Source organism: Mus caroli, unplaced genomic scaffold, assembly GCF_978045245.1.
Source record: "Mus caroli unplaced genomic scaffold, Mus_caroli_1 scaffold_1, whole genome shotgun sequence".
In the NCBI taxonomy this organism is placed as follows: Eukaryota; Metazoa; Chordata; class Mammalia; order Rodentia; family Muridae; genus Mus; species Mus caroli.
In genome coordinates, this window is record NW_028227256.1 from 71031875 (window position 1) to 71059497 (window position 27623).

At 51.3% G+C, this 27623-nt stretch overlaps 1 protein-coding gene across 19 annotated transcripts in view; it reads right to left on the reverse strand.

Moving 5' to 3' along the window:
- The window catches only part of Tns1 (tensin 1), a 213544-nt gene that overhangs the window by 20897 nt on the left and 165024 nt on the right, over window positions 1-27623 (reverse strand). For 11 of the 19 annotated variants that reach the window (XM_029474263.2, XM_085838311.1, XM_029474289.2 and 8 more), the window contains 7 exons: window positions 21849-23378; window positions 15974-16057; window positions 10949-11145; window positions 10014-10089; window positions 6200-6292; window positions 5315-5338; window positions 4880-4918 (listed from right to left, as the gene is read on the reverse strand). In XM_029474263.2, coding sequence (XP_029330123.1) covers window positions 4880-4918; window positions 5315-5338; window positions 6200-6292; window positions 10014-10089; window positions 10949-11145; window positions 15974-16057; window positions 21849-23378 — 2043 coding nt within the window. The remainder of the gene's footprint in view (window positions 1-4879; window positions 4919-5314; window positions 5339-6199; window positions 6293-10013; window positions 10090-10948; window positions 11146-15973; window positions 16058-21848; window positions 23379-27623) is intronic. The other 8 variants (XM_029474293.2, XM_085838330.1, XM_029474282.2 and 5 more) reach the window with 7 other exon arrangements.

Genomic DNA, 27623 nt, shown 5'->3' on the forward strand with positions numbered 1-27623 from the left:
CTGACTATCTGCTGGTCACCTGCATTCCCAGGTACATCACCCCACTCACTGAGAAAAAGAAAAGCTTGGGCTGAAGTAAAAAAGGCCAGTATTGCCCACCCTGATAAGATGAAGGCATATAGGGGTGGGGAGAAAGCCTTGGCATAACACTTGCCTAGCATGCACAAGACCCAAGGATCAATCCGACTCACAAAACATGCAATGCATACATACATACATACATACATACATACATGCATAAAATATTAAAGACATGGTGGTAGAAAAGGAAGTGAAGAGACCCCTTGACCACCAGATCTAGAGCTAGCATTAATATTGGGTTGCATGCACCCCCTCTAAGGCCCCAAATATTTTTGCCTCATGGTGAGATTTCTGCCTTCCCTGGGTACCTCACTCATCCTTAGATCCTCAGTCCCTAACACGTGGCCGGGCGCATGGTAGGTGCTGGACAACTCTGTACCAGGTCACCTGTTTTGATGCCTCCGAAACAGCATCACCAAGAATCTCGAAGACATCAGAGTTCCCAGAAACAATGTCTTCCTTTATGCCTAATCTGTCCTCGTGGAACCACGGGGACAAACAGAACCAGCACAGAAAGCCTTCCTAGATCCACCATGGCGAGCTGTCTTTCCCTCCTTCCCTCTCAGAAAAGAATCCTGTTCAGACATTCAAGTGCCCCTTGTACCATGTGTACCCACCAGAAGGGGCAGCCCCCACATGCCGAAATGATACAGATTCTCAACTCTTCCCCTGATCCCTATGGGCCTGACAAGCCATCAAATCCCTCTTACTAATAAAATGGAGTCTATACTCCCTAACTCTCAGCTCTGTTATAAGTAGTAAAAAAAATAATGTGACATTGACCCTGCAAGGCCTGTTTAACCTGACTCTAGACCACGTGCACCAAGACCACGTGCACGGTGTGCACCAGTTTAATTGGTTTTTTTAAGCTTCTAGGAGGAAACAAACAAGCTGGGGACTAGGGAGATGGCTTCATGGGTGAAACGCTTGCTGCTCAAGGTTTGAACCCCATCACCCACACAGAAGCTGGGAGCAGTGCCAAGTGCCTGCAGTCCCAGCACAAGGAAAGAAGGGAGCTGGAAATGGGATTCCTGGAGCTCAGGGGCCAGCCAGCTTAGCCAAAATGACAAGATCCAGGTTCAGCAAGAGCCTTTGTCACAGGCAACAAAGTGGGATGTGATAGAGGAAGACACATCCCACATCAACCTCAGGCTTTTACACACACACACACACACACACACACATACACAGGTAATGACATCTGAGCCCGGAGCTCATGTATGCCATTTCCCTCTTCTCCACTCTCTACCCAGGGTTCGCCAGGCTAATGTCATACCACATGCATGTCCACCCAACATGTTACTTCTTTAGTCTAAGGTCTCAGAGGGCTGCGTCCCTTCCTTTCAAAATGTCCCATACACAATTTTTATTCCCTTGATGAAAATGGCAATGAGATTAAGCATAGCTTATCTCCCCAGAGCCTGGCCTGCTGCCTGCTGCATAGCCGGCACACAGAACAGCGATTGACTCTGTGATGCCTCAGTGAAGAAAAAAAAAAATGCACAAATATATTCAGTCCAGTGGCTTGAACAGAGCAAATACCCTTCACATTCTTCCTGCCCCAGCAGAGGAATTCTGCCACTGATCATTTTTCCTCACAGGCCTCTTTTTTCTGACTTTCCCATCAAAGTATCAGCAGGGACATCAAGCACAGCTTCCAAGGGTCAACCAAGAATGTGGCCTGGGCTGACCCGGGAGGCGGTGCCTGAGTTATGAAATGTGCAATTGGTAGCTCAGCTTTAATCCGTGTCCTCACCACCCACTCCCAAGCTGGAAGCCCAGGCCACTGAGCCTGGCTGGAAATAGGGGTGTACTTAGACAGGGCCCTTGACTAGAAAACAGGAGGCCCAGCAGTACAGTCTGGCCCTGTGGCCTCTTGGCTGTGACCTTGGGTGGGTCTCTCACCCCCACCACATCCCAGACCTTGGTTCCACATCCCAGAGAGGACAGGCGTGGCTGGGTGGATCTCAAGAAACCTTCCCTTCAGAATTCCTCTGCTCTGATACAAGGGCAGCTGGAGGGTAGGGAACTCACAAGCTGAGAGGTATTTGTGAAGCATACTTAGGAGGCCTCTCTTCAGCTCTGTCAATCTTCACTCTACTGAATAGTCACACAGAAGCAGAACAGAACTGCCAGGGCCCATGTGCCCACGTGGTGACTTTCTCCCTGGAGTCTGACAGCCCACTCCTGTACTGAGTCAGCCACCCACACTCAGGACCTGAGCCTCTCTGTGCTGTCAGGCACTGAGGCTGTGGGAAGCAGTCTAGAGAACGCTCATCCCCTGCCTGCAAGTAGCCTTGACCCCCACTTCCCAGATCTGCAGCTGAGTCTGCAGTATACACAGACATTTGTAGCTTCTACACAGGCAGGTTAGAAACCACCAAAAGGAGCTGGAGAGATGGCTCAGCAGTTTACAGTACATGTTGCTCTTGTAGAGGACATGGGTTCAATTCCCATCACACAAACAGTGGCTCACAACCATCTGTAACTCCAGTTCCAGTGAATTCTACACCTTCCTCTGACCTCCACAGCCACCAGGCACACAAGTGCATGCACTGTGGCAAAATATTCATACATATAAAATAGATAAATCTAAAACTTAGATAGTTAATAACAACATGGAGAAATCAGCGAAACCTTTCAGGAAGCCACGACCATCCCACCTGGAATCAGTAGGACCACACCCACGCTGGGGTGGAAACCAAGGCATTCAGTGCAGAGGAAATCGAGCCTAAGAAAACCAAACTAAAGCCGGGTGTGGTGGTGCACACCTTTAATCCCAGCACTCGGGAGACAGAGGCAGGCAGATTTCTAAGTTCAAGGCCAGCCTGGTCTACAGAGTGAGTTCCAGGACAGCCAGGGCTATACAGAGAAACCCTGTCTCGAAAAACCAAAAAGAAAAAAAGAAAAAAGAAAAGAAAAGAAAAGAAAACCAAACTAAGCCCCTATTGCACAGTGGTTCTCAACCTGTGGATTGTGACCCCTTTGGGGGAGAGGGGTAAATGACCCTTCCACAGGGGTCACATACCAGATACCCTGCATATCAGATATTTCCATCACAGTTCCTAACAGTAGCAAAATTACACGTATGAAGTAGCAACAAAAATAAATTTTTCGTTGGGGTCAGCACAACATGAGGAACTGTATTGAAGGGCTGCAGCATTATAAAGTTGAGAACCACTGCCCTATAGGAATGGCTACCTACAGCCAGGGCCCAAGGTGGGAACATCTAACATAGCACAGCTGGAGGGAACCTTGGTACTCACCTGTCTAATGCTTCCTGTGGAGGTGAAAACACGCATGCCCAGAGACGCACCGGAGCCACTCAGGCAGTGTCCCTTATCCCATGACCACCATGAGTCTTTACTCAATGTCTGCCCTCCTGAGCTAACCTTCTGCCAGATCACAGACCCTCTTCTTGTCAAGGAATAACGCCAGACTTCCTTCAAATCAGGGCTAGACTGGCCCCACAGCTGAGATCAACTGTGAACTCCTTAAAAGTATTTCTCATGGGGCCAGTGAGATGGATCAGCGGGTAAAGGGTGTGTGGGTAAAGGCTTGCCACCAAGCCTGACAACCTGAGTTCCCAAGTTCAATCCCACACACAGACATGGTAGAAAGAGAAAAGTGATTCCCCCAATCTCCACACGTGTATCATGACATGCATGTATCCATGTGTACGTGTGTAGCACACATAAGCATATTTATACACACACACACAAATAAATAAATTTTTATAAATAAGGTTATTGGGGCGGGAGAGCAATTTTTTCTCAGGATTGTACATGGATGTCCTGAGGCATTTTTTGTGGGAGTGAGTCCTTAACCAGCCTGCAGTAACCACAGGTACCCAGGTTTCCAAAAGATGCAAAGTCATAGCTCTAGGACTGTAACTTTAAACTAGGGATACTACCTCACTAGGGTCTGAACCTGAGAGTCCCTCACAGGCTCATGTTGTGAACACTCAGTGCCTAGCCGGTGGCTCCACTTTGAAAGACTGTGGAACCATTGGAGGGTGGGGGGCAGAGAGTATCAGAAGATGACCTTTGAAGGGAATGCCCACCCCTGATTGCTGCTTCTTTCTCTGCTTCCCAGGTTTCAGTGATGTGAACGTGAACGGCCTTTATCACACACACCCTTGCCATCAATAAGCTGACCCATCACTCCATCCCCATCACAAGAGACTGAAATCTCTCTTTAACCATGATCTCAAATAAACCATTGCTCCAAGTACTGTCTGCCAGCTCACTGTCACGGAGTTACAAAAGTAGCCGGCTGGTACAGCAAGCCGACACTGGTTCTATTGAAGGCACTGTTGCCAGGCGAACGCCACCAATACCCAGGAAGAGAAAGCCAGCCATACACCTTCAGTACACAGGATAGCCTCTAGAAGGACCTGCACAGGCTTAAACGCCTGAGTGGCCAAGCGAGAGGTCCTGTTCCCTCTACCCCTCCCAATCCCTCTGTGTTCACTACACACAGCCAGGTAGTGTATGTGCCTTTGGGAAAGGAAGTGGCACAAGGGGTATTTTTGTCAACAAGGTGGCACCCTGCTGGCGCCTGGGTACTAACTGTGCCTGAACTGGTGCCCAATGGCAACAAATTTCCCAGGCAGCATTCAGGCAGTGCCCAGAGTGGCATTTCATTGTCAGAGGGTGGGGACAGGAAGGTTAAATGCCTAGTCACTTGAGAGAAGGTGAGAAAAGAGATCTATCCAAAGCCAGCCTTGTCAAACTCCACGTGAAAAGCCATCCACAGACGTAGAGAGTGGGAGCCACACACAGCTAAGTGCACTTACCTTCTGGAGGCTTAGTCACCTCCTCTCCCTCATCTTCCTCTGAGGGAGGGAGGAGAAGAGAGACAGGAGGAGGAGAGGCAGGAAGGAAGAAGGGCAGATGATAAAGACGAGAGGAAGAGCCAGGACAAGAAAGAGAGAGAGAAGTTATCAGGATTACGTCTAGAGAAAGAATTTGCTGAAGAAAGGGAGGCTGGAAGCTGAGATCTACTCTGCGCAGAACCTCACTCAAGAGCCTGGTCCCTCCCAGCCTCTGCAGCCAGGCCTTGTGTGGACCAAGCATCAGGTAATAGCATGCTGGCTAGTGAGAGAAGGCCTCTGGCCCTTTGTCTCTGTGATGGCTGGGTGTGTCTGCCCGTGATCATAGGTGGAGCACGTGGAGGCTGTGCCTAAGCCAGTGCCTGCATTGTTTACAAGTGCATATAACTACCCTCTTACCTGGCTGGATCAGTCTTCTGGCAACTGAAGAAAAAAGCAAACGTTGACCCCAAGAGCCCCAGCTCAGCTTCAAAATTAGAGTCTCTCTCTAGTTCAACAGACTCCAAATTGCCATCAAAAGTCCCAGGACTCTTGTCTCCCTCCCCACAGAAAAAAACTAGGGGATGAACAGGAGATAGAGGAATGGGTCTGGTAACCATTCACTGCAGACAGTAGCCATCCCCCTCCCCCATGGTCATCCACCTCATAACTAATACAGGTGGTCTTGGGGTGGTTGGGGGGAGGCCCTGGGGTCCAGCTCCTATTCTCAGGGTCAAAAGCTGCTGGCACTGGGCATGTGAACACGGGGTGAACGGAGTCCACTTCGGGGCAGTAAGCACCTTTCTAGGAAGAGGAAGCTGGGGCTGACGGTAAAACAGTTGGGGGAGGGTAGACAGCACGGGCACTGGAAGTGACTCATTTTTCAGGCAAAGCTTTGTGGGCAAACAAGAAAAAACACCCATGCTCCAGCCTCTGTTGGGCTGCTCAGCATAGGAGCCACTGGGCAAGGGTGAGAGGCTGTCACCAAACAGTAGGCATGCCTCTCTACACACCTATGTGTACACACACAAGTGCTGGGACACAGGTCTGACCAACTCCAACAAAACTGGAAGCAGGTCTCAAAATCTGAAGGCCCAGAAGATAGCAGTAGGCAGGAAGAACACCCAATGCCTTCAGAGGGCTCCACTCCCCCACCCCCTACCCCTCACCCCTAGGCATCCTCCTCATTCCCAGGAAGGTCCCCAAACCTCTGCTCTGTGAGGAATCGACTGAGAACACCTGCCCAGGCTACTGGTTCCTCCTGGCCTCCCTGGCCATTTCCCTCCCTCCCTTCCAGCCACTCACCACCTGTGGGGTGCAGCAAGATGTCCGCTGGGTTGTGGGGTTTCAGGCCCAGAGCAGACAGGGGAGTCTTGGCCAGACCTGGAGGAGAGCGCGCTGCGTGGAAAGAAGAGGGGAAGATGCAGGAAGTGAGGTCACATCAGGGTAATAACAGTGTGTGGTGGTGAAGCCTGGGTGACCAAGAATCAGCCCCAAAGTCCCCTTTCTCCCCCTGCTGAACTGCCTCCTCTGACCTTCCCTGCCTACACATTTCAGCTTGAAAGGGAGAGAATTCACAAGGACACCCTGTCCTGACCCTTGCCCACCACTGAGAGACCTCTCTGGCTCCTCTCTACTGCTGCACTCCCTTTATCTCATGAAGACTTATTAAACACAGTGGGCTCCTTCCAGTATCCTTGCCTCTCTCTAAGACTAGTAACTTGCCACTCCCTCTTTCCCCGGCATTCTCTACACACACACACACACACACACACACACACACAAACACACACGCACGCACGCACGCACACACGAACGCACGCACGCATACATACAGTCTGTGTAAACCACTCACACAATCGGAAGACAAGGGAACCACAGTCTCTACAGGACACATCTTGAAAAGCGGAGCTGAACATCACAGGCAGGGACCTCACCATCCCTCAGCAGCCCTAGGCCATGTGGTCCATTCAAAATTGCAAGAGAGCCCTTGTTAGAGTGAGGCTTGGTACTCTGGGGGGGGGGGGGGGGGAGGAACCAGCACTCCTCTGTCAAGAGCACAAGAGCACAGCTTCCTGGGTGAAATGAGGCTCCTCCTGAGTGACCCATCTGGGTTACAAGTGTCACATATCACACGAGGTCAGAAAGGGCTGCCCAGCTTTTTTCCCATCAGCCAAGGACTTTGAGCCAAGCGACAGGGGTAGTATCGTGCCCAGTCACGAGATAGGTCAGTGGCAGCTGCCATGTTTCTGAGAAGTAAAGAAATAAGGCCTGGGGCTCACGTCGGGGATCTTGACAGCCAGGAGAAAGTACAGCCCCTTAGGAGATTAGTAAGTAGCCTGCATATGGCCAGGACCCAAACTTGGCTCTATGGTCATTATTTTAAGAAACAGACAGCAACAACAAAGTACCATCCTTCAGTGTGAGTAGCAGGCATAGCTTATCTGTGTGTGTGCAGGTGAGTGTACGTACACACACACACACACACACACACACACACACGTATGCATGCAAGAACGCAGACACCCACTCACACATGCACACACATGTGCCCAAACAGGGGACATCACAAGGACAGATGAGACCTGCTTCTTTGCTCCTTTTCTCTATTGTTAGGCATCCCAACAGACAAGTGCATGCAACATATACACGACTGAGTCAGGTAAGGTCTTCCCTTTGTTGTACGGCTAACATTCATGGTTTGCTCATGAGCACGTCTCTGTCACTTAGTAATGTCTGTCACCCACATGCCTGTTCGAATGGCATCAGCATGAAAGAATGAGCTGCAGAGAGCAGAATTTGTGGGAGAAGTCCCCATCCCGGCTCACATCTGCTATCCAGCAGGTGCATCTGAGGGTCAGGGGATCAAGGAGAAAGGGAAGGGGGTTCACAAATAGTAGCCGGCTTTACTTGGTTTTCTCCTCCCCACCCCTATCTTTGGCTTCCCAGACCCGAGCAATGTGGCCCTTATACTGACATAGGGAGTGGGTGACTCTGAACGCAAGCGGCCCTCTCCTTCCTGAAAGAAACATTCCTTGCATTTCTCCGTCTTCCAACCTCTCTTCCCCAGCCCGAGGCATTTATGAAACTTCTGACTTATATCTGTCCCCAGGGCACCCATGACTCCCCACGGGAGACAATTCTGGTACAATTACCATGGCTTCCATTCCCAGCAGGGGTTATCCAGCCCTCAGAGCTGTGGATGCAGTGGGGAATGGAAGAAGCTGTAAAGGTTTAGGCAAGACCTGGAAGAGAGATGGCATCTAGCCGCAAGAAGCCACAAAGCCAGCTTGTAAGCCAGCCAGGTGTCCTGGGTCTGTACAACTGTTCTAGGATCACCCGGCTCCTGAGCATTTGGGGTTAGCTAATCTGAACTGAGCTGTGCTAGGTATACAAAATACACACAAGAATTCAAAATGTGTGCAAATATAATTTTTAAAATAACACAAAATAACACTTGTGTTTGTTTAGTATTTTGTTTTCATTTTGGGTTTTTTTGGGGGGGTTGTTTGTTTGTTTCTTTGGTTTGAGATGGGCTCTTGATTTCAAATTCGCGATCCCCCTGTTTCAGCCTCTTGAGTGATAAACTTATCAGTGTGTACCACACTTGGCTCATTTTTAAAATGCCAATATTGCCAACTCAATATTTTAGACTAGAGCTATATTAAAAAAATACTAACATTAATGCCACTGCTATCCTTGAAAATAAATTCTCTGTGTGTACACATGTAGTATATTCATGTGGGCACATGTGCCCGAGGCATGCACACATGGAAATCAGAGGCTGAGAGCTATGCTTTCCTTCAGCACTCTCCATCTCACTTTGAGACTGGGTCTGTGGATTCAGCGAGACTGGCCAGCCAGCACCTGGGCGTCTGCTTGTCCTGGCACCCAGAGCTGAGACTACAGGTGCTCCTGGCTTTTCTTCTGTAGGGGGGCTAAGGGTCAAAACTCAGGTTTTCATGATTGCATAGCAAGCGCCTTACCCACTAAGTCATCTTATAATATTTTTGATATTATAGACCATCTCAATTAAATATTGATATTGAAATTCTGATTTCTCTATTGAAATGACAATTTTTCAGATTTACTAAAAAGTTACAACTGATTTCACTAGCATCCTGACACATAGGGAGTTTTAAATCATAAATGTGTGAGTATATGTGTGTCTGTGTCTGTGTCTGTGTGTCTGTGTGTGTGCCCATGCTGTGTCCACTGGGCATTAGGAGCCATGCCCCCCCCCAGGACTATTGCAGTCCCAGCTTTAGCTTCCTGTATGCCTGGGATAGCAGCCATACACTCAGTCTACCTTCTGTCCCTGTGAAGGACAGCCATACCCCAGGGGATGCACAGCCAGGCTCAGGCAACACTTCCTGCTGGCCTTCCTTCTCTCGGGGACTATTGGACACTCAGGCCAGGCCCAGATGACCTAAGAACTGAGCATCATCCATGTCTACTTTCTTTAAGGTCTTGTGTCCCTTACCACCTAGTATGACCCCATCACTTTCCCTACAGCAACGTCCCCCAATTCCTCTCAAGCCACTTCCCCTATAGAAAGAAACACTGACCAACTCGGGGCACACTTAGCAATCCTCTCTATCTGTTCTTCAGGGAACAGCCTCTCCAGTGAATACGCTGAGAATGCAAACTAAATGCCCTTCTGGGAGGTCAAGGATGACATGAGAGAGCGTATGTGTATGAGAGAGCACAAGCGACACAGGGTGCCTGAGATGAAGGTGCCTGGATACGGACAGGCAGGGCATCAGAAACAAGAGAGAGGATAGAGGATTTCATACTAGTATTGCATGGGGGAAAACTGAGTCAGTCTACACAGAAAGCGCCAGCATATAGAGCCAGGACCTGCAGTCAAACTCTGGGTGCTAAGTCCTAGCCGGTCTCATCCTTAGGTTGAGAGTAGAGGGTAGAGAACACATAGCGATAGAGTAGAGATTGGGGTGAGCTGTGGAGTAAAAGGCAATCAGTTCCAGCCCTTTCCCCACTCCACTGACTAACCACACACACACACCCCGCCCCTAACCCCACACCTGGGACAATCACACAGACTAGTGAGGAAACCTTGAAGAGGGCATGGGGAAATAGGCTTAGCAGGTGCTCTTACCCACACTGTGTGGCGGGCTGCTTGGGGAGGTCCCCTCCATCTCCTCAAAGGCCTCCTTGTAGCTATGCAAATGAGGCTGCCGGGAGAACAGAAGGGGAGAGAGAAGGAAGCTCTGAGGAGAGGTTCCTCCTCAGGTGATCCTGGGCACAAGGGCAGCAAGTTTGGCTGCCCACATATTCCCTCTCCAGCTTGACTCTCTACCTCATCCAGGTAAGCCCAAATGCTGACCACTCACTGCCTCAACAAATCCTTATTGGTGGCTAAGTTGGGGAGTGGCTGTTTGCAAGTCCATACTAAAGCTTAGGCAGAACTCCTTCAGAACAGGGTCACAGAAAAGGGCCTTGCCTCTGCAGAACAATGCCCTAGGCATGAAGTTCTAAGTGAGTCCACCTACATCAGGCTATTTCAAAATGCAGATTCCTGGGTCCTGTAACAGATCTGCTATGCTGGTGCCTCTGCAGAGGCATTTGGAAATGAAAGGGTTAAACACACTCCTTGGCAGTTCTTCTGCCATGGAAGTTCAAGACCCACTGCCTATGACTACTGAAATTTCTCAGCAATGGAGTGATTTGGGCACAAAGTAAAATATTCTTAGAAAAGCCTTATTTCTGAAAGGCTCAAAAAGATGTTTGCCAGTCTACCTGACCCACTTTGGACTGTAAGTCTTGGGAGTACCGTATGCCACCCCCACGATGCTTGTCACCTCCCTAAAGAACTTTCTTTCTTTGGATCAAGAAGAGACCTTCAGTCTCAGTGTTAAAGCAAAAAAGTTGGGGTACAAATGCTATTGAAGAGAGGAGACCATGGGTGAGGGAGGATGCAGGGAGGGAGGAGTCACTCAAGAGGTAACAGCACTTGACTCTCAGGCTCCTGGAGATGCCCAATGGACTCTGCTCCCTGCTGTGAATCCAGGTCTCATCAACTCAAGGACTCACCTCTTTGGGGCGTCCTCCAGGATTGAGGGCAATGGTAAGAGCCAGCTCAGGGGAGACGCACTGGACGGGAGAGCGGACCCCAGGACTACGGGGGGATGTGGCCTCCGGAGACTGGTTTTCATACTGTCCATCACTGGCTGCCCGCCTCCGGAGTGGGGCTGGGGGTTCTGCAGGCTGCCTCTCCCGAGCCTGAACCCCTGGGAGGAAGGGCAGGATATGGAAAGCAATGAGTTGAATAAAGAATGATGTAATCCCACCTAACACCCCCAAACACAAAGGCAGCACCTCGGCTGGGGGCTGAACTGGAGTGGGCCACATCCCCTCAGTCCTCCTCACCATGCCTTCCTGTTCCCAACTTAGCTCAAACCCTAAATTCCCCCCAGTGGGTGGCAGGGGGATTTGCTTAGCTTGGCCTCTGCCTTTAAGAGGAGTCTCTACTTTGCATAGGATTTGGACGGAGAGCACAAAGGACTGATACAAGAAACAGATGTCAGCTCCTTCCAACCCCCAGAGGCAGAAGGCCAGAACTTCCAGAGGAGGGAAGGGAAGGTCTCCAAGGCAACTGCATCAACCAACAAGCAACATGGAGCCTTTGGGAAGGGCTTTTGGAAAGGACTAAACTGCATCATCTTGCACATGGTGCTCCCAGTGGAAAACAAAGGAATGACCAAGTCACGCTCTGGAGTCTCCAACCACAGCAGGCTTCTGTGGTGGTTCTGATCTCAGGGGTCCCCTGGCTTTCAACCAGCACACCCCTGAAACCTCTAAACTAACTCCCCCTACAGCTGCCCTTCAGCAATCCTCTTCATATCATCATCTGACGGTGGCTGTGACCACGGAGGAGGCCAAGACCCCTACCACATCCTATCCTGGCAGAGGGCAAGCAAAGAAGAGCAAGGGGCTCCGTCTTCCCTGTCCCCACGTCCTGTTCAGTTCACCACAAACGCTGTCCATGTTAGCTTCACCCTGCCTCCTCTCCATCTTCTCTCCCCACAGCTGGCCCAAGGTATGGAATCCATTATTTCACTGTGTTGGCTTCCAGAATCCTAGAATACTGACTTCCCAGGTCTCAGCAGCCAAGGCCCAACCCTGAGGGTGGGAATCCTAGGCCTAATTATCTTAAAGTCTCATCTCTGCCATCATCAACACCAGGACTAATGAAGGTCACATGAGCTCGGAACATGAACACACCTCTGGGACCCTCTCCCTAGCCACAGGCAGGAGTATATGCTTGTACACATACATGTATAAACACACACAATGTTGGCCTTCAGGAATATAGCCAGAACAATCCAGTGGGACTCACCCTTAGGGAGCCTGAATCCCCTCTCATCCTCTGCAAAGGGATCTGCACAGCCCAGGTGGTCCCCAACCCCTCCCTTGCCACAGCCACACAGTTGCAATGGCCTGCACTGCCCAGGTAGCCTTCCTGCTTGATGTAAACAGCAAAGTGCTGGGGCAGAAGCACTTCACTCACACACAGTTACTGTGATGCCCATGCATGGGCTCTGGGGTGGAGGCTCTGGGGCCTGTCAGAGAATAGCAAGACCAGCTGCCAGTGGTACACGTGATATGCAGAAGGCAGAAGGCACACTAGACTCTCCAATTTGTGCTGTTAATCAGAGGCAGCTCTCCTACCTGCACAGTAGAAACCAAGACGGACTTCATCCTGTCTGTCCCAAACTTTCTCTGCTCAAATAAGCAAATAAGCCCCTACCCTCAGAATACCGATTTCCAGAAAAGAAAAATAGAAGGTGTGTCAGTCCAGAGAAGGGGCTGCCGGGGACATCTACAGAGAGTAAAGGGAGGGGGTGGTTCTGGACAGCTGGAGCCACAGCAGACTCTGCCAGCAACACTAAGCTCCCAGAACTCGAGCAGCCTCTGGCTTCAATCCCGCTCCTCTTTCCTCCAACCAGGACCTGCCCAGCGTGGGCCTCTGGGAAGTGTGGACCAGCCCTGGCCCTCCTTCTCAGTTTATTCCTGGCAGAAACATTAGAGAGAACCAGACACATCCATTGCTTCTCTAATAATGTTGTGACAAAGAGCAACAGGACAAAAGTTCTGGGGGGATGGAGCAGAGTTCAGACCCAAGGCGGAGGGAGACATGTAAGAACGGCCTTCAGTTCCAGGGGCACCCCTCACCCGACCGCCACCACCACAGTCTCTGGCAACCTCTCTGCTTTTTCCCTGTTCAGGGGTCCTGTGCTGGCTTTTGAAAGGAGATCTGTTTCTGTTGGAGTCACCCCCCTGGAGTGGGGGGACAGAACCTTCTCACCCTTCCTTTCCTGGCCCTGCCTCGAAGCTCAGGTCCATAGAAGGCAACGCTAGTGTAAGGACACAGCCTGTGGTGTGGTGAGTCACCAGAAAGGGTAGTTAGGCAGCAAGTATAACTGAATTTTTCCAGCTCCCTTCCCTGTCATTGCCAGGATGGCACATGGGAGCATGCTCTGACCTGAGGCAGGGGGATAGACCAAGTGATCTCCAAAGAGTGAGGGGAGTGCAGGACAAAGTTTCCCCTTGAAGAAAAGGAAAGACACCCCCCTCACACACACACACACACATTCCACTGCCACAGGCTGATAATTCCCAGAGAGCAGTCCATGTCACCAGCAGCCAGGCAGGGCACGCACAGTCTTGGAACACAGTGGCTCACTGTTGTCCCCCTTGGCAAGCCCATCGTTAACCCAGAGTGCTTGCAGAGCTATGGTCCCTCTCTTTAGTCTCTTTCTATGAGAGGAAGCCTGACACAGTAGAGGGGAGACAAGAGTGCCTCATTGTTCCTCAGCCAATTGGTGACTCTGGACACCAGCTGACAACCAGGGTCAGAGAAAGAGAGAGCCGGAGAGAGACACAGAGAGAGACAAAAATAGAGACACACAGAGAGAGGCAAGGAAGAAGCAGAGAGACAGAGAGAAAGGCATAGAGGCACAGAGAAAACAGCCACCTCACACCCCCAAAACTGACTGAATATCAAAGGGGGGCCTGCTCCATAAGCAGGCCTTCACTGAGGGCTTTCTCTGTCTCCTGGCTATTCTTTCTCTCTAAGCCTTTGTTTACCACATGAATACAGACAGGAACGCGCACGCACGTGCGCACACACACACACATACACACACACACACACACACACGCAGAGAGAGAGAGAGACAGACAGACAGACAGACAGACAGACAGAGACAGAGAGACAGAGACAGAAACACACAGAGACAAAGAGACAGATAAACAGAGACAGACAGACAGACAGACAGACACGGAGACAGATAGTGTATATCTTAGCCCCACAAGAAGGGCCACAGAACAAGTGACCTGGTTGGTCCCTAGCTTTCCCTACAGCAGACCTTAGTTAGGAACATATGAAGCTAAGGAGGAAAGCAAAGCCAATCAGGGACTCTGGAAGGCTCTTCCCACCAGGCTGCTAAACACTGAGAAGTGGGATACTCTGATGGTAAGGAGGTGGCCTTTCAGCTCAGAATGCCCCACAGTCAGTCCTGTGTCATCCTCTAAGGGCTATTTTACGTGGGGCTGGCACTGGATCTGCCCCGAACGCCTGAGAGCTGCCACATACCTAGGAGCAGTGTATAGTCAGCCCTGCCCTCAGTGCCCCTGAGACAGCCCTACAACTAGAGGGACAGTTCTCCACCCAAAGTGTCTTAAACCAGATAACATGCATATGATTACATCTCTATTTAGAGACAGATCTAGAGCTATACACATACAAATACACGCACCCTCTCCAACACTTTGACAAAGCACTGCCACTCTTTCTGAGTCACACGGATATACACTCCAGAGTCACACAGAGTCACCACGGTCATCAACAAAGGCATCTCCCATTGACCCACATACTGGTTACCCCCAACCCCCCACAGACCCAGCTCTTCTTTCCAGCCTTCCAATCTCCAAAAAGACTGGGTTCCTCAGCTCCGGTGGTAGGACTGGGTATCCGGCTCCATGCCCAGGGCTCCAGAAGTAAGGATTCAGGATGGAAGCCACCTGCTGGGCCAGGGCACTAGAAAGCCACACAAGAGCACACTAGCAGCTCTAGGGCAAGCCATGCCAGCTCCCCTCAGGACAGGTTCACTGCTCCAGAACCCGAATAGAGCCTGGGCCCAGCTTATTCTACATCCCTCATTGCTGGGCCAAGAAAAAGGCAGAGGGAGGAGAAAGGAGAGGGATGGACAGGATGCCAGAGCCATCTTCCCAATATCTGTCAACTGGTGCTGAAGGGTCCATGGGGCAGCAGGCATTGCATTGCTATCAGGAGTGGAGATCCCCTTTTGCTGAGAACTGCTTAAGACCATGGCACTGGGGAAACTTGGGTACATGGCTTCCTCCCTGATACTGGCCTTCAGAGGTAGGAACGAGCAGAAAAGGTAGCCTGTATGTCTCAGAAGTTGGGGACACTAGTGGACACAGTCCTAGAATCAACTTAATGGGAACTTGATGTAGGACCAGCACATCTATAGCGTGTCAAAGCACTGTGCCACATATGCAAGGCAGGGCTTTCCAGACTCGGGATGTGGGCTCTCAAAAGTTGAGAGGCTCGTCCAAAGTCACAGATGGGGAAAGGCCAGGTGCAGGCTATGGGTTCTAGCATCAGAGAGGTAGTGGGTAGCAAAAAAGATACTGGGACACCTCTTCTCGTCTTACATGTAGTGGTCCCAATGGAAACACTGTCTGGCTCTTTCTGAGTCTTGGCCCTGAAGGCCAAACCATCCCATCTGGGGTGGCTGAGGATAGGCAGCTGGGACCCTCACTGGACACCTCACCCGAAAGGCCATCATCTCCCACAGGGCACTCTGAAAGGTCCCTTAACCGCTTCCAGGCCTGGGATCAGCAGGCAAGGCCAAGCTAAAAGCATCAGACCTTCAGCCAAGCAGAAGGGAGGGAGGGAGGGAGGGCCTGGGCAGGAAGGAAAAGAGGAGAGAGGTTCGGAAGGAATCTCATGGGGAAGAGGATGGGAGAGAAGCTGGGAGCTAAAGCAAAGGCCCAGAGCTTCAGAGGAGGAGACTCGGAGGAACCCACCAGAGAGGGAGGCAGATCGGCGCCAGTGGGAAGAGGGTTGGAAGCCGCGGCTCTGCCTCAGGCTCTGCAGTCTGGCATTGTACACTGTCCACCCACACCCCAGGGGAGCCGGCAGGAAGGGGAGGCACCAGGCAGAGAGAGCACCCACCAATGGCACAGGGGACAGGTGGACATGGGACACATTGAGAAGGCAAGGGGACAAGGCATTAAACAACACGAAACAGAACAACAACAACAACAAAAAAAAAAAACAAAGAAAAAAATCAGGGTTAGTCATTGTTCTGACTTTGGGATTGGGCCACACATTGGAGGGAGGTGGGAAAGGAGGGAGACAAGAAGACAGGGTGGTACAGGACCTCTGCTCCACCGAAGAGCAGGTAGCTTTCCCTTCTAACCCCAGTAGAGAGAGGAGGTGGCAGGCAGTCTGGGGCCTGGAGTCCCATTATTCCCCATGACAGTCACCCTACAGCATCCAAAAGCCCCACCTTCTCTGAAGGGCACCCACCCCTTCTAAGCCCAGGACAGCCTCCCAATCTGGGAACCAAAGTCACATCCCTTGCATCCCTCAGCCTTTTGTACCTCGATCACACTAGCCTGAGCAATCTTCTCCCCCTGGTGCCCTCATCCTTTTAGCTCCCGCCCAAAGCCACTGGGTACCACTAGTGGAGGCCTTGGGATAAGCCTACAGGATGCTGTAGAAGGCCCCATTGCATCGTACTGTCCTCTCCTCCCTGACTAACAAGCTGCCGTTGTGTCCCACAGTCTGTGCCAGTGGCTGGTACTTCCCATGTACATTCTGTCTGGCCCACGTCTGGTTGCTTCCTCCCAGCCTTGCTAAGCTCTTCCGTGAGTCACTGGCTATTAGAATCTGACCTTCTCAGATGCCTCATGGGCACCTCACACTGAATTCCCTCTAAGCCAGCTCCTCCCATGTTCCTGCGTCACCCAGGAACACCTCTATTGTTTAGCTGTTCAGGATGAAGACCTGCCTTTGTTCTTTTCTTTTCCTCTTATGTTCCACATCTAGCTGGTTTGTAAATCTTCCCAGCTGGACCTCTCAAACAGTCTACCATTTTCCTCCCATCTCCTCCATGCTTCCTTCCGTGCTGATCAATAGCAGCCACCTCTGAAAGGGCCTCCCTCCTCCCATCTTGGCCACACAGATCCTTTTAGAAGAAGCCAGGTGATGTCACTATTTGGATCCTTTCTAAGGCTTCTCAGAACACATACACGCCCACACATGAAAACTCTAAGTTCTTAGAATCACCCGCCAGACCAAACTTAAATTCGCTTCATTTCCATTACCTCTAAGAGCTCATGTGGGCCACTCTGCTGTAGCCATTGGAAGCATACTCACGCTGTGGGGGCTTTACCCAGGCCGCTCCAGAAAACACAGCCCCTCACTGCCCAGTGAAGTCTTCCCGACCATCCCACGCTCCCGACCATCTTCCTCTTCCCTCAGGCACCTTTCTGCTTTATCTCTAAGATATCTAACCTTCCACCTAAAATGTTATAATACTTTAGTGGTCCTTTCTGCCACCAGGGGAAAGGTTTTATTTGTTGTCAATAGTTTCCAAGATCCTAGACTACCAATCAACCCAGATTAAAGCCCTGGATGCAGAATGAACTATAACAGCTGTTTCTCAACCCAAGCCCTAACACTGGATGCCAGGTTCCCACTCCATTTTTTTGCACCCCCTTTGGTTTTGTGAAGAAGTATCCAGACTTTGAGATGAGCTCAGATGCCCACTGAGCTACCAGACACCTCTTCTGTGCAACTCCTTCTGTCTTATCTCTTCCTCTGCCTACATCCATCTTCAGCTCCCCTCCATCTCTACCTAAAAACATACTCATGACATCGACCGTTACAGACAACTTCTGATGTCTTGCTCCACACCTCAACAACCCCCTTGGCCCCCTTTATCATAAAACCACTCCAATGAGTAGCTGCCAAGCTGTCTTCACTCCTCTCCCACCCCCTCCCCATCGCTCATGGGTCTGGCTTCTGTCACCAGCACTCAACTGAAAATATCCCTTTGAAAATCCCCAGTCTACCTAATTGGCCAGCCCGGATGGGTTTCTCTCCCCAACCCCCACCCCATGATCTCACCCTCACCCTCTCTCCTTTCCCATCTTGACTTTGAAAGACACACTGCACCAGGCTCCTGTCACCACCCTGAGCACTCATACTTAGATCCTGCCACGCCTTCGCTTCCCTTGTGACCCCTTTCCTGAGTTCTCTCTCTCCAGGCCCAATCACACAGACCTCCTCCAAGTTACAGCATTAACCTCTACCCTTGGGAAGATTCTGGAATCTACAGTCTTTCAAGCCATGCAGCTGTACCTGGAGAGCCTCCCTCATCTCAAACCGAATCCTGCAATCACTTCCTATCACATCAGTTTCTTCCCCCTCGCCCTGCGTTAGGGGGGGGGGGGTCTGAACTCTTCTATTCACAAAGCCATAGACCAGTGGTTCTCAACTGTTCTAATGCTGCAATCCTTTAATACAGTTCCTCATGTTGTGGTGATCCCCCCAACCCTAAGATTATTTTCATTGCTACTACCTAACTATAACTTTACTACTGTTAGAAATTGTAATGTAACTATCTTCTGATATGCAGGGTATCTGATATGCAACCCTGTTAAAGGGTCATTCAACCTCACAACCAGCAGGTTGAGAGCTGCTGCCTGAATACACACCTCCGCACTGGTCCATCTGGAAGCCACTCACTGCGTTTGGTTGTATGCATGGCATCATCTCGTCTCATCCATGCCTGCAGTCAGTACTCTCACCCAGGACTCCACCACCAGGGCTATTTGATAAGCACCTCACATCTTCCATATCGAAGTCACTCCCGCTTTTCTGCCTTCCTGCTAGGACATACCAGACACATCTCCAGAACTACTGCTCTGACCACGGATCGTTCTCCAGACTAAACTTCTTCATGATTTCTTAGGCCGTGCTCAACACATCCTGAGACAGGCAGGCTGCTGCCCTTCCTGTTCTGTAGCCATTCACCATTCTGCCAACGTGTCTTCTGCCCTACTGTGAACCCACGCCACCCAGAAAACTCACTCTCTTTCATACCTACACTCATCGTGGCTGAACTGTATACCATACTCCACTGGCCACCAACATCTCCCAACATCTCTAGACAATAATCATCTCTCCATTTCTCTCTCACGGACTTGTTTCCATAATTCTCTTTTTCCCCAAGAGCTGAGGACCCAACCCAGAGCCTTGTGCTTTCTAGGCAAGCACTCACCTCTGAGCTTCTTATTACAGATAACTTCATCCTAAAATTCTAGCTCTCTCCTAAACCTGACTTCTTAAGGATAGGATACGCATGTGTCTTCTAATATGTGCTGAAATCTCCATCTCTAGAGGCACCAGATATAGATCCAATCAATCACAGAGTCAGTAGCATGAGATACCTCACTTGGACAGGACTCCCCCCCCCCAACTCAGATCCTTATTTTCTTTTTTTCATCTTACTGCCCTGGCTGGGATATCCAATCCAATGTCGGATGACAGTGGCAACAGCAGGTGACTGTATTTATTTTGATTGCCCTTTAGGTTTCTAGTTAAACTGCTACTAGATTCTGAGAGTTTAACATGGAGAGACAGGAGGGGTAGCTGGGTCCACACACAATGAATCAGGACACAGTACTGGGGCATGGAGACCAGCCAAGGAGCAGAATGAAGATGGAAGAGTAAACTACAGGAGAAACCAGGTCAAGGCCATGGCCTTAGGAAGGCTCTCCCAATCTGAGCTTCCCAGGTAACTCAACTGATTCTTATACTTTAGCTCCTTGTAGCAGAATGTAAAAGAAGCAGAGAGCGGCAGTGTGCGGGAAGTCTATTCACCCTGGCTCCCAGAATGTTCTACACATTGGTTCTTCCTGGGCCTTGACCTACATAAGCGATAAAGAGCCGCTAAAAGGATGCTCAGGACACTGTGAAAGCAGACCCTTCAAGCACACAAAATCTGTTCCTACAGAGCATGGACCAAAAGGGGAATTGTATAGCTTCGGTGACTATGTAAAACTGTCCCCTTTGTGCAGCCCAGCTTATTTCCTGTCTGAGTCACTCGTAGTTGGTGTAGATTGGTAACAAGGTAAGGGAACAGAGACATGGTCCCAACAATATTATTCTTCCTCCCAGTGACATCATGGCAACCAACACCTGAGTGGCTATGAAATATAGACGTGGGCAGTAAAACTTTCCGACGCTGGGAGAATGAGTATGAATAAAGGCCCACTCCAAGATGGCCCTCCTCCAAGGCCATTAGCAAGATATAGGGCAGGGTTCCAGAACAGGTTGCACATCCATCCGGCCCCTTCTGTCCAGAAGTCCCCTAGATCTACTCATCATTACACTGGGGTGCCACTGTCCTTCAGAGCCTGCCACTGCTATATAAACACTGGGAGAATGACACACTGGGGACCTGGGGTGGCCCTCCTCTCTCTAAAGTAAAACTGGTAGGAGAGAGTTCCAGCTGACAGAGTGAGCAGGTCAGATGCCCCGTCTGGACCACCACGCTGAGGATTTTGCCCCAGAACCACAGAGCTACATACAGGTCTCAGGCTTTGCTCTAGTAATGCAAAGCTACCAGTCTGGAAAAACAGTTCTCCACAGAGGCAAGGCCCCTATGGCTCACTGAAAGCTGCCAAAGAGTGGAACCCGGGAGGTGTTGGGGGAGCGGGTTCTTCATGCTGAAGTTCAGGAGGAGGGTGTCTCCACCCCCATGCCCAGCCTTGGGCCCAACCCAAGAGCAACTGGTTTGCTGAACTCCATCCTCAAACCAACATCTCCCCTTTCCAGGGAGGGCGTCTCCTCCTGCCTTGCAGCTGGCATGGTGACTCAGCTGCCCCTAAATTTAGGAAAAGGAGCTGAGGACAGAGGCAGATTCCTGGCTTCCTCTTCTTCATCAAGACACCCCACCCTGTCAGCAGACAGACTGCAAACAAGACTGTGCACCAGTGCAGTCTGTGGGCCACCCTTGCCTGGGTTTCCCCTCACAACCAAGGCAACCATTTTGTTGGGTGCAGGATTTCTTACCCACTTTGGCTGCGAGCAGAGGCATGACAAACTGGAGCAGTGGGTTTCTCACAGCCGTCCCTCCCGACATGGTCCCTGACCACTGGCTCTTTCTTGGTTCTTTCCCCTCAGCAGGTTCCTCTGCAGATCTCTCTCTGGAGTCACCCATACCGAGTAGGACTTAGCAAGAACTTACAGAACAGCTAAGCAAGGAAGACCTTAGTCTTGCCAAGGACAAGACTCCTGAAGTCCCCATCATGGTAAATATCAGACAGAGCCCCGCTGTTTCAGGGACCCTCACAGGCCTCCTGGGAAAAGCTTAGAGGGAAATAACACCTAAAATTGCCCCCCTACCCACTTCTCTACCACTGTCCCAAGGCTCTGAACTTTGGGGGCAGTGAACATTTTAGCGGTGGCAGAGTCTCCTTTCTGCTTAAAATGTCTATCCCCCAAGTCACTGCCTCCAGAAAGTCTTCCCTGATTGACTTAGGTGGTAAGCTTTGTACTGGGACCTTGGCTCTATTGTTACCACATAATTTGCCCTCTGTGAAAACCATCTGTGTACCTATTACCTGACCAAACTGCAAAGTTCCCAAGACATGGAGTGACACTGATCTTTGAGACCCAATGCCTGGCTTGGTACCTAATAAATGACCTTTACAGGAAAGATGGCTGAGTGCACACTCTTAAGAACTCCTCAGGCTGAAACTGTGTTGTCAAAGGCCCCTAGCCTCTTCTGTGCTCCCCTCTCCCTCTCCCCTAGTAGACAACAGAGACCAAACAGGGAGGGGAGGGGGAATAGGGAGAGGTTTCCCAGGTCTCCAAAGCTGTTACCTGCTACCCGATGGGCTACCAGCCCTTCCAGGTTCAGTGGCTCTTCCTCTGGAGTTCGGGAGGGATCTGATGTAGTTTCCTTTGGTGGGAGCTGGGGCTGAGCGATGAGACCAGGGAGAGAGGCTGGGGGCTCCTGAGGCCCCGCAGAGCTATGAGGGCTTGGAAGGAAGGTGGAAGAGGCTGGACTTTTTGGACGGAAACTCTGGTTGGATCCAGCTGGATGCAGCTGATAATCGTAAGGTGAATAAGACCTGCCAGAAGAGACCAGCTCCGGGGTTCCCAGAGAATGCCCACTGGGGATATAGCCAGATCGGGATTGGGTAAGTGGGTGGGACTGGCGGGAAGACCCCAAGAGGGGCTGGGAAGAGAGTGGAGAAGCTCCTGGCCAGGCCCCAGGGACACTCTGGGACTTATGAAGAGGGGCAGCTGCTGAGGCTGGCTCCAGGTCCAGCATCAACATATTGAGGGTTTCGATGGACTGCTCAATCTCCTGCTGGGATGCTGCCCTTGGGAACTCTGGGAGAGCAGCTACGGGGGTCTCTGCTGACAGCTGGGGGCTAGGCTTGCTGCGGGCAAGACTCTGCAGTGGGGATCTCTCCTGCTGGCGGGGAGGTGGGTGGGGCTGCTGCTGTTGCCATGAATTCAGACCCCTCTGCACAGCCTCTCGGCTACTACCCCCACGGGTTGGAGCTTGGGGCAGCTGGGGCTCCACATCTGGAAAGGACTGGGATCGGAATAGACCACTGGGGTCACAGCCACAGTGGGCGCTGGTCACTTGCTGTGACCAGGCTGGGTGGGGTCCCTCACGCTGGTAACCAGCTAAACTCTCCTGAGCAGAATAGGAGGGTCGAATGGGGGCTGAGTGACTGCTGTGGACAGGAATCACCCGGTTGGCAGCCTCGTAGGGGTAGCCTCCGCCGTTGAGCACAGGTTCTGTGGAATAGGGTTTGTCCAGGCCATTGGTCAGTGGGGACAGGGTCTCTGGGTAGCCACTTTCACTGGTGTTGGTGACCCCATCCAGGGAGGACAGCGTTCCCATGCTGCCCCCACTCTGCCCGTCCTGGATGGGCAGCTCATCATCTAGAATGTCTGTCTCCCGCTCAGATGCCAGGGCCCCACCATTGACATGAACCTGGGCTGGGACAATGTGGCGGCCAGGGGAGGGCACAGTCGGGCCCCCGCCTGGGTGGGATCTGAGTTGCTGAGCCCGGTACATGGCGCCTTGCTTCTCTCTATCCACACCGAAGCCACTTAGTAGGCGGTCCAGCTCTTTCTTCTCCTGAGGACTCAGGGCAGCAGGGGCAGTGGTAGCCCCAGAGACTGGCTCATCGGTTTTGTCTGTCTTAGTGGAGGCTGTGGAGTTGCCGGAGTCGCTGCTCACAGACAGGGTGTGTTCCACATGGTTGGGAGTGGCTGACAGGGCAGGCCGTGCAGTAGTGACAGGCCCCGAACTGCCATTCAGGGAATCCTTCTTCTTCACCTTGGCATACAGGCTCCCATCCAGCGGCCCTTGGGTGTGTCCCACCACTTCTGCAGGGACAACAAGGGAGACAGCAGGCAGCACAAGTCAGCCAGGTACACTCATCAATCATAATCCCCCAAAAGGAGCTAAAAGACTCCCGCCCCCTGAACCCCAAACCTCTTCTCACTACCCTGCGGATGGCAAAGGGGAGTACACCAGCACCCCAGCCAGGTTTCTGGGGGGAGTCTTCACTTGCACTCAGCTTCAAGCAAGGTAGAGCATAAGACTGGACAGACTGGACCAGGTCAGTGCCCAGCTGTGGTACACCACCAGCTTCCAAACCAGAGAGGCATGAATTACTCCATGGACCTAGCAACTTTCTTTTAATATGAGGGTGAGAGGCTAGGAAGATGGCTCAATGCATAAAGCATTCGCTGCACAAGAATGGGGAGCTGAGTTCAATCCCTCACGTAAAAGAAAAAAAAAAAGCCAGAGATAGATAAATCCCTGGGTCAGCCAAATTGAACAGGCAAGCTACTACCAGTCTAGTGAAAGGCTTTGTTTCAAATAATAAGGTAGAGAAAGAATGAGGAAGAGACACTTGGTGGTGTTGTCCATTGGTTTCCATGTGCACATGCACACACATGTATACACACACACACACACACACACACACACACACACGGAATAAGATGGAGACAGTAATGGAATCATGTTGAACCGTGTAAGCCAGCCCAGGCCCTATTCACTGAACTCAATGCACTTGCAGCTGAGTGAGTTAATGCCCTGCTCTGGTGTCATGGTAAGACGTCAGCTCGTGGGAGGCAGGACTTCTGTTACCATGAGCACCATTCATTACTGAAAGGTGACATCCTGAGCCTGCTCAGCCCCTACAGTACCCACTTCAGAAAGCTTCCTCTACTCCCATTCCAGGAGTCCTGGCCTGGACTGGAGCCAGCAAGGCCAGGAGGTGAGGCATTTCCTCAAATAGAAGCACATGGAAGGTTTAAGTATGGAGACGCAGACCTCCCCTGAAGACAACCAGGGGAGCCAAGGAGAGTCCCGGAGGATGGCAGGAAGCCATGGAGGACATGGAGGTACACGCAAGAGGAGCTGGAGAGTGCCAGTGCCAGTAGGGGACTGGGCAGGATCCACCCATGCTCAGTGTTGGGCTGCAGAGTCACAGTTAGGCTAAGACAAACTGGCCCTCGCCTTCCACAATTTAGCTTAACACAAAGAATTTGCCAGAACAGTTCAGACAATGCCATTCTTCCCACCCACTGTCACATTTCCAGAAGTTTCTCCATATTTCCCCCAGAGCACTATCCCATCCTCCTGGACCCCAAGCCGATTCCCAGCAGGCTTAATGCAGGACATCCAGGTCTCTAAGGAAAGGAAGGAGAATCAGAGTGGGATTAAGGGCTGCCCCCCCCACCCCCCCACCCCCACCCCCAAACGAGCCTTCAGATCCTTGCAGCTCTCTGAATGGGAAGATTGGACTTCTGTACCCTTGCCAAACAGAAAAAGTTCTGTCCCTACAGAGTAGGGCAAGGGAGGGGTGCTAAGGCTAGGCCTGAGCAGTAGACCTTCGGTATGAGGACTTAGGGGTGCCCTTTTGTCTGCAGACAGCTCTGGGGACCCCCCAAGGGTAACACTTTCTCTGAAAGGAAAAAATGACCGACTTGTTTTGTGGCTTGGGGCCAGAGGGCTGACTCAGAAGCTGCCCCGCCCCTGCCCAGGCAGTTCAATGACTTCACACCCTAAGGAGTCAGCAGCCCAGCTCCAGCCCTCCCACCCCACTCCCCCCAAGCCCCACATGCCTCCTTCTGACTCTCCAGCCCAGACCCTAAGTGGCAGAGGAAAAGGCAGCACCCAGAAGCTGCACTAACTCCAGCCAGGGTCCTCCTGTCATACACAAAGCCAGACAAAAGAGTCACGAGACATACACATGCCTTGGAAGTCAGTCAGTCAGTCAGACATAGCAAGATGTGCCCATACCAGGTGCTCACGGAAGGCAGAGAAGCACAGTGGGGGAGTGGGTTCCGTGTACATGTCCAAACGCCAGGCTCTGCTAGAATGCAGAGCCCATCTCCATGTGTGAGATATGTTACTAGGCACTCGACACGTGCAGTATTGCAAGTCCTGTGACTCAAGTAGGATTGTGCCTCCAGGAAAGATGGAGAAACAGAGGCAGAGATAGGCAAAAGGATGTATTAAAAATATGCAGTACCTGTTAAAGCCAGGCTCTCGGTGAGAACTAATTTACTTTAACAAGCATAAAATCTGGATTCCACAACTATTTTCTTACATTGCTTACTTAAACCCAGAGGGGGGAGGGAGAGAGAGGAAGGGAGGGACCAAGGAAGAGAGGGAAGGGGAGAGGGAAAGAGAGAGGGAGGGGGAGAGAGAGGGGTGGGGAACGAACACACAAAAGTCAGGAATAATCCAAAATAAATATTTAAATTTAAAGCCACAAACACTTCAAGAAATACAAATGATCTTGCTATACCCAAGAATTATCCCTCAGGCCAGAAATAAGAGCCACTGAAAACAAACCCTCCTACAGAAGCTTATGGCCCAAAAGCAAATGATCAGGCAACCACAAAACAGGCATGCCACAATCAGTGCTCCTGTGCACAAGGGCCCACAAGCCACAGGCCACCACATGTCACTCAAGAGTTCTTAGAGATGCTGGCTAGACAACCCAGCTCAACCTTCCTACACATGCCTCGCAGGTCCATAGACCTACAACTCTGTCCCCGGTTTCCACGGAGGCTTTAGGACCTACACAAGCAACTGGTCCTAAGCAACACAGGGCAGTTCTGCCCAACAGCCCAGGTTCCCAGGGCTAAGACCTGAGAATGCCACCAGCCTACCCTGGGCCAGATTCCTAAAGGAGTCTGTATGGCTGCCTCTGTCTTCCTTGCCCATGTGTCCAGAGGAGCAAAGTATAGGACAGGAGGCTTCACTCTCTGGCCCTATCTTTCTGACTCCCTGTTTACTGGTTTCACCCAGAGGAGACAAGTACTAAAAGAGCTACCATTCACAGGGACCTCTGAGGTGGCCTCTGGAGGGCAGGTCCCTTGGGCCAGGGCAGGAGGAGTTGCCTTCCCTCCTGTGAGCCTAGACAGCTGCAGACCTTCCATTGAGGCTACAGAGCAGATGCCATCACATGCCTCAGGCCAGGCTTCCTCTATAGGCACTACACAGCCCCACCTGCCCCACCCTGAAACATCTTCACTCCGCCCTGAGAGCCACTGGTGATGGTCCATTCTGAGAACATCTGGACCGTACCAGCATCTACCCGGGAGTTTGAACAAGGAGAGTGTTCCCAGAGGCAGGCAGGAGCAAGCAGGTTGATTCTCACCCTCCGCACCTGACTTCTTGGCCCCTCCTGGCCCCTCCTCTCCCCTCCTAGCCAGGCCTCGCTCGCTCTTCATTGATTGTGAAAATGTCAATATTAAGCTTGTTCTGCCGTGTAACTTATCGCACGTGGGCTATTGTTAGCTGCAACGTCCGGAATATCAACTCTCAAGCCACCAAGTCTTACGAAGAAAATCGAAGAGGTGTAAATTATGTAATTAAATACTGTTTGCTAAATATAAATAAATGCAAACATTTCTTATTCTCCAGGAGAGTGCTATTTGCTCCTGGCTGCCTAGTGCTGGCCAAAGAGGCCACACCCTCCTAGCGACCACAGAACCTTCCTTCCCTGAGTGGCCCTCTACCTTGTAACAAGGGCAAAAGCAAGGACATGCTTGCTACCCAGCAGGGCTTCACTGGTGGCCCTGCTCCAGTGCTCGACCTGTGGAGCACTCTTACCCTCCCTCCTCCTCTTAGGGACACCTAGGTCAGTGCTGTCAGCCTCCATGCCAGGACACACACTCTCCGGCTCCCTCTTCCCACCACAGTCACATTAAAACCTATTTAGCAGGACCACAAGAAGCCGGAACACAAGGCTGGTTTCAATCCATCAGAACAGGAAGGGCAAAAGAGAATGGCAGACACTAGAGGGTAGGGGTGGGATAAACTGATGGTAGGGAGATGAGAGGGACCTGTGGGGACTTGGGGGGGAGGGGAACTAAGGCTCCTTAGCTGAGAAGTCACCAGACTCAGCTCATCTAAGCCTCAGCAGCCAATGCAAGCATTTCAAATCACTCCACCTGAAATAGGCAGGAGTTCATGACTCAAAGAGATTTGGCAGAGAAGGGTCTAGCTGGGAAGGGTCGTGGGTCCCGGTCAGGTGACAACAAACTAGAAAGATTAGTAATACCAGATGCCCAGGTTGCCTTCAGTCCTGAGCAGTAAGCCCT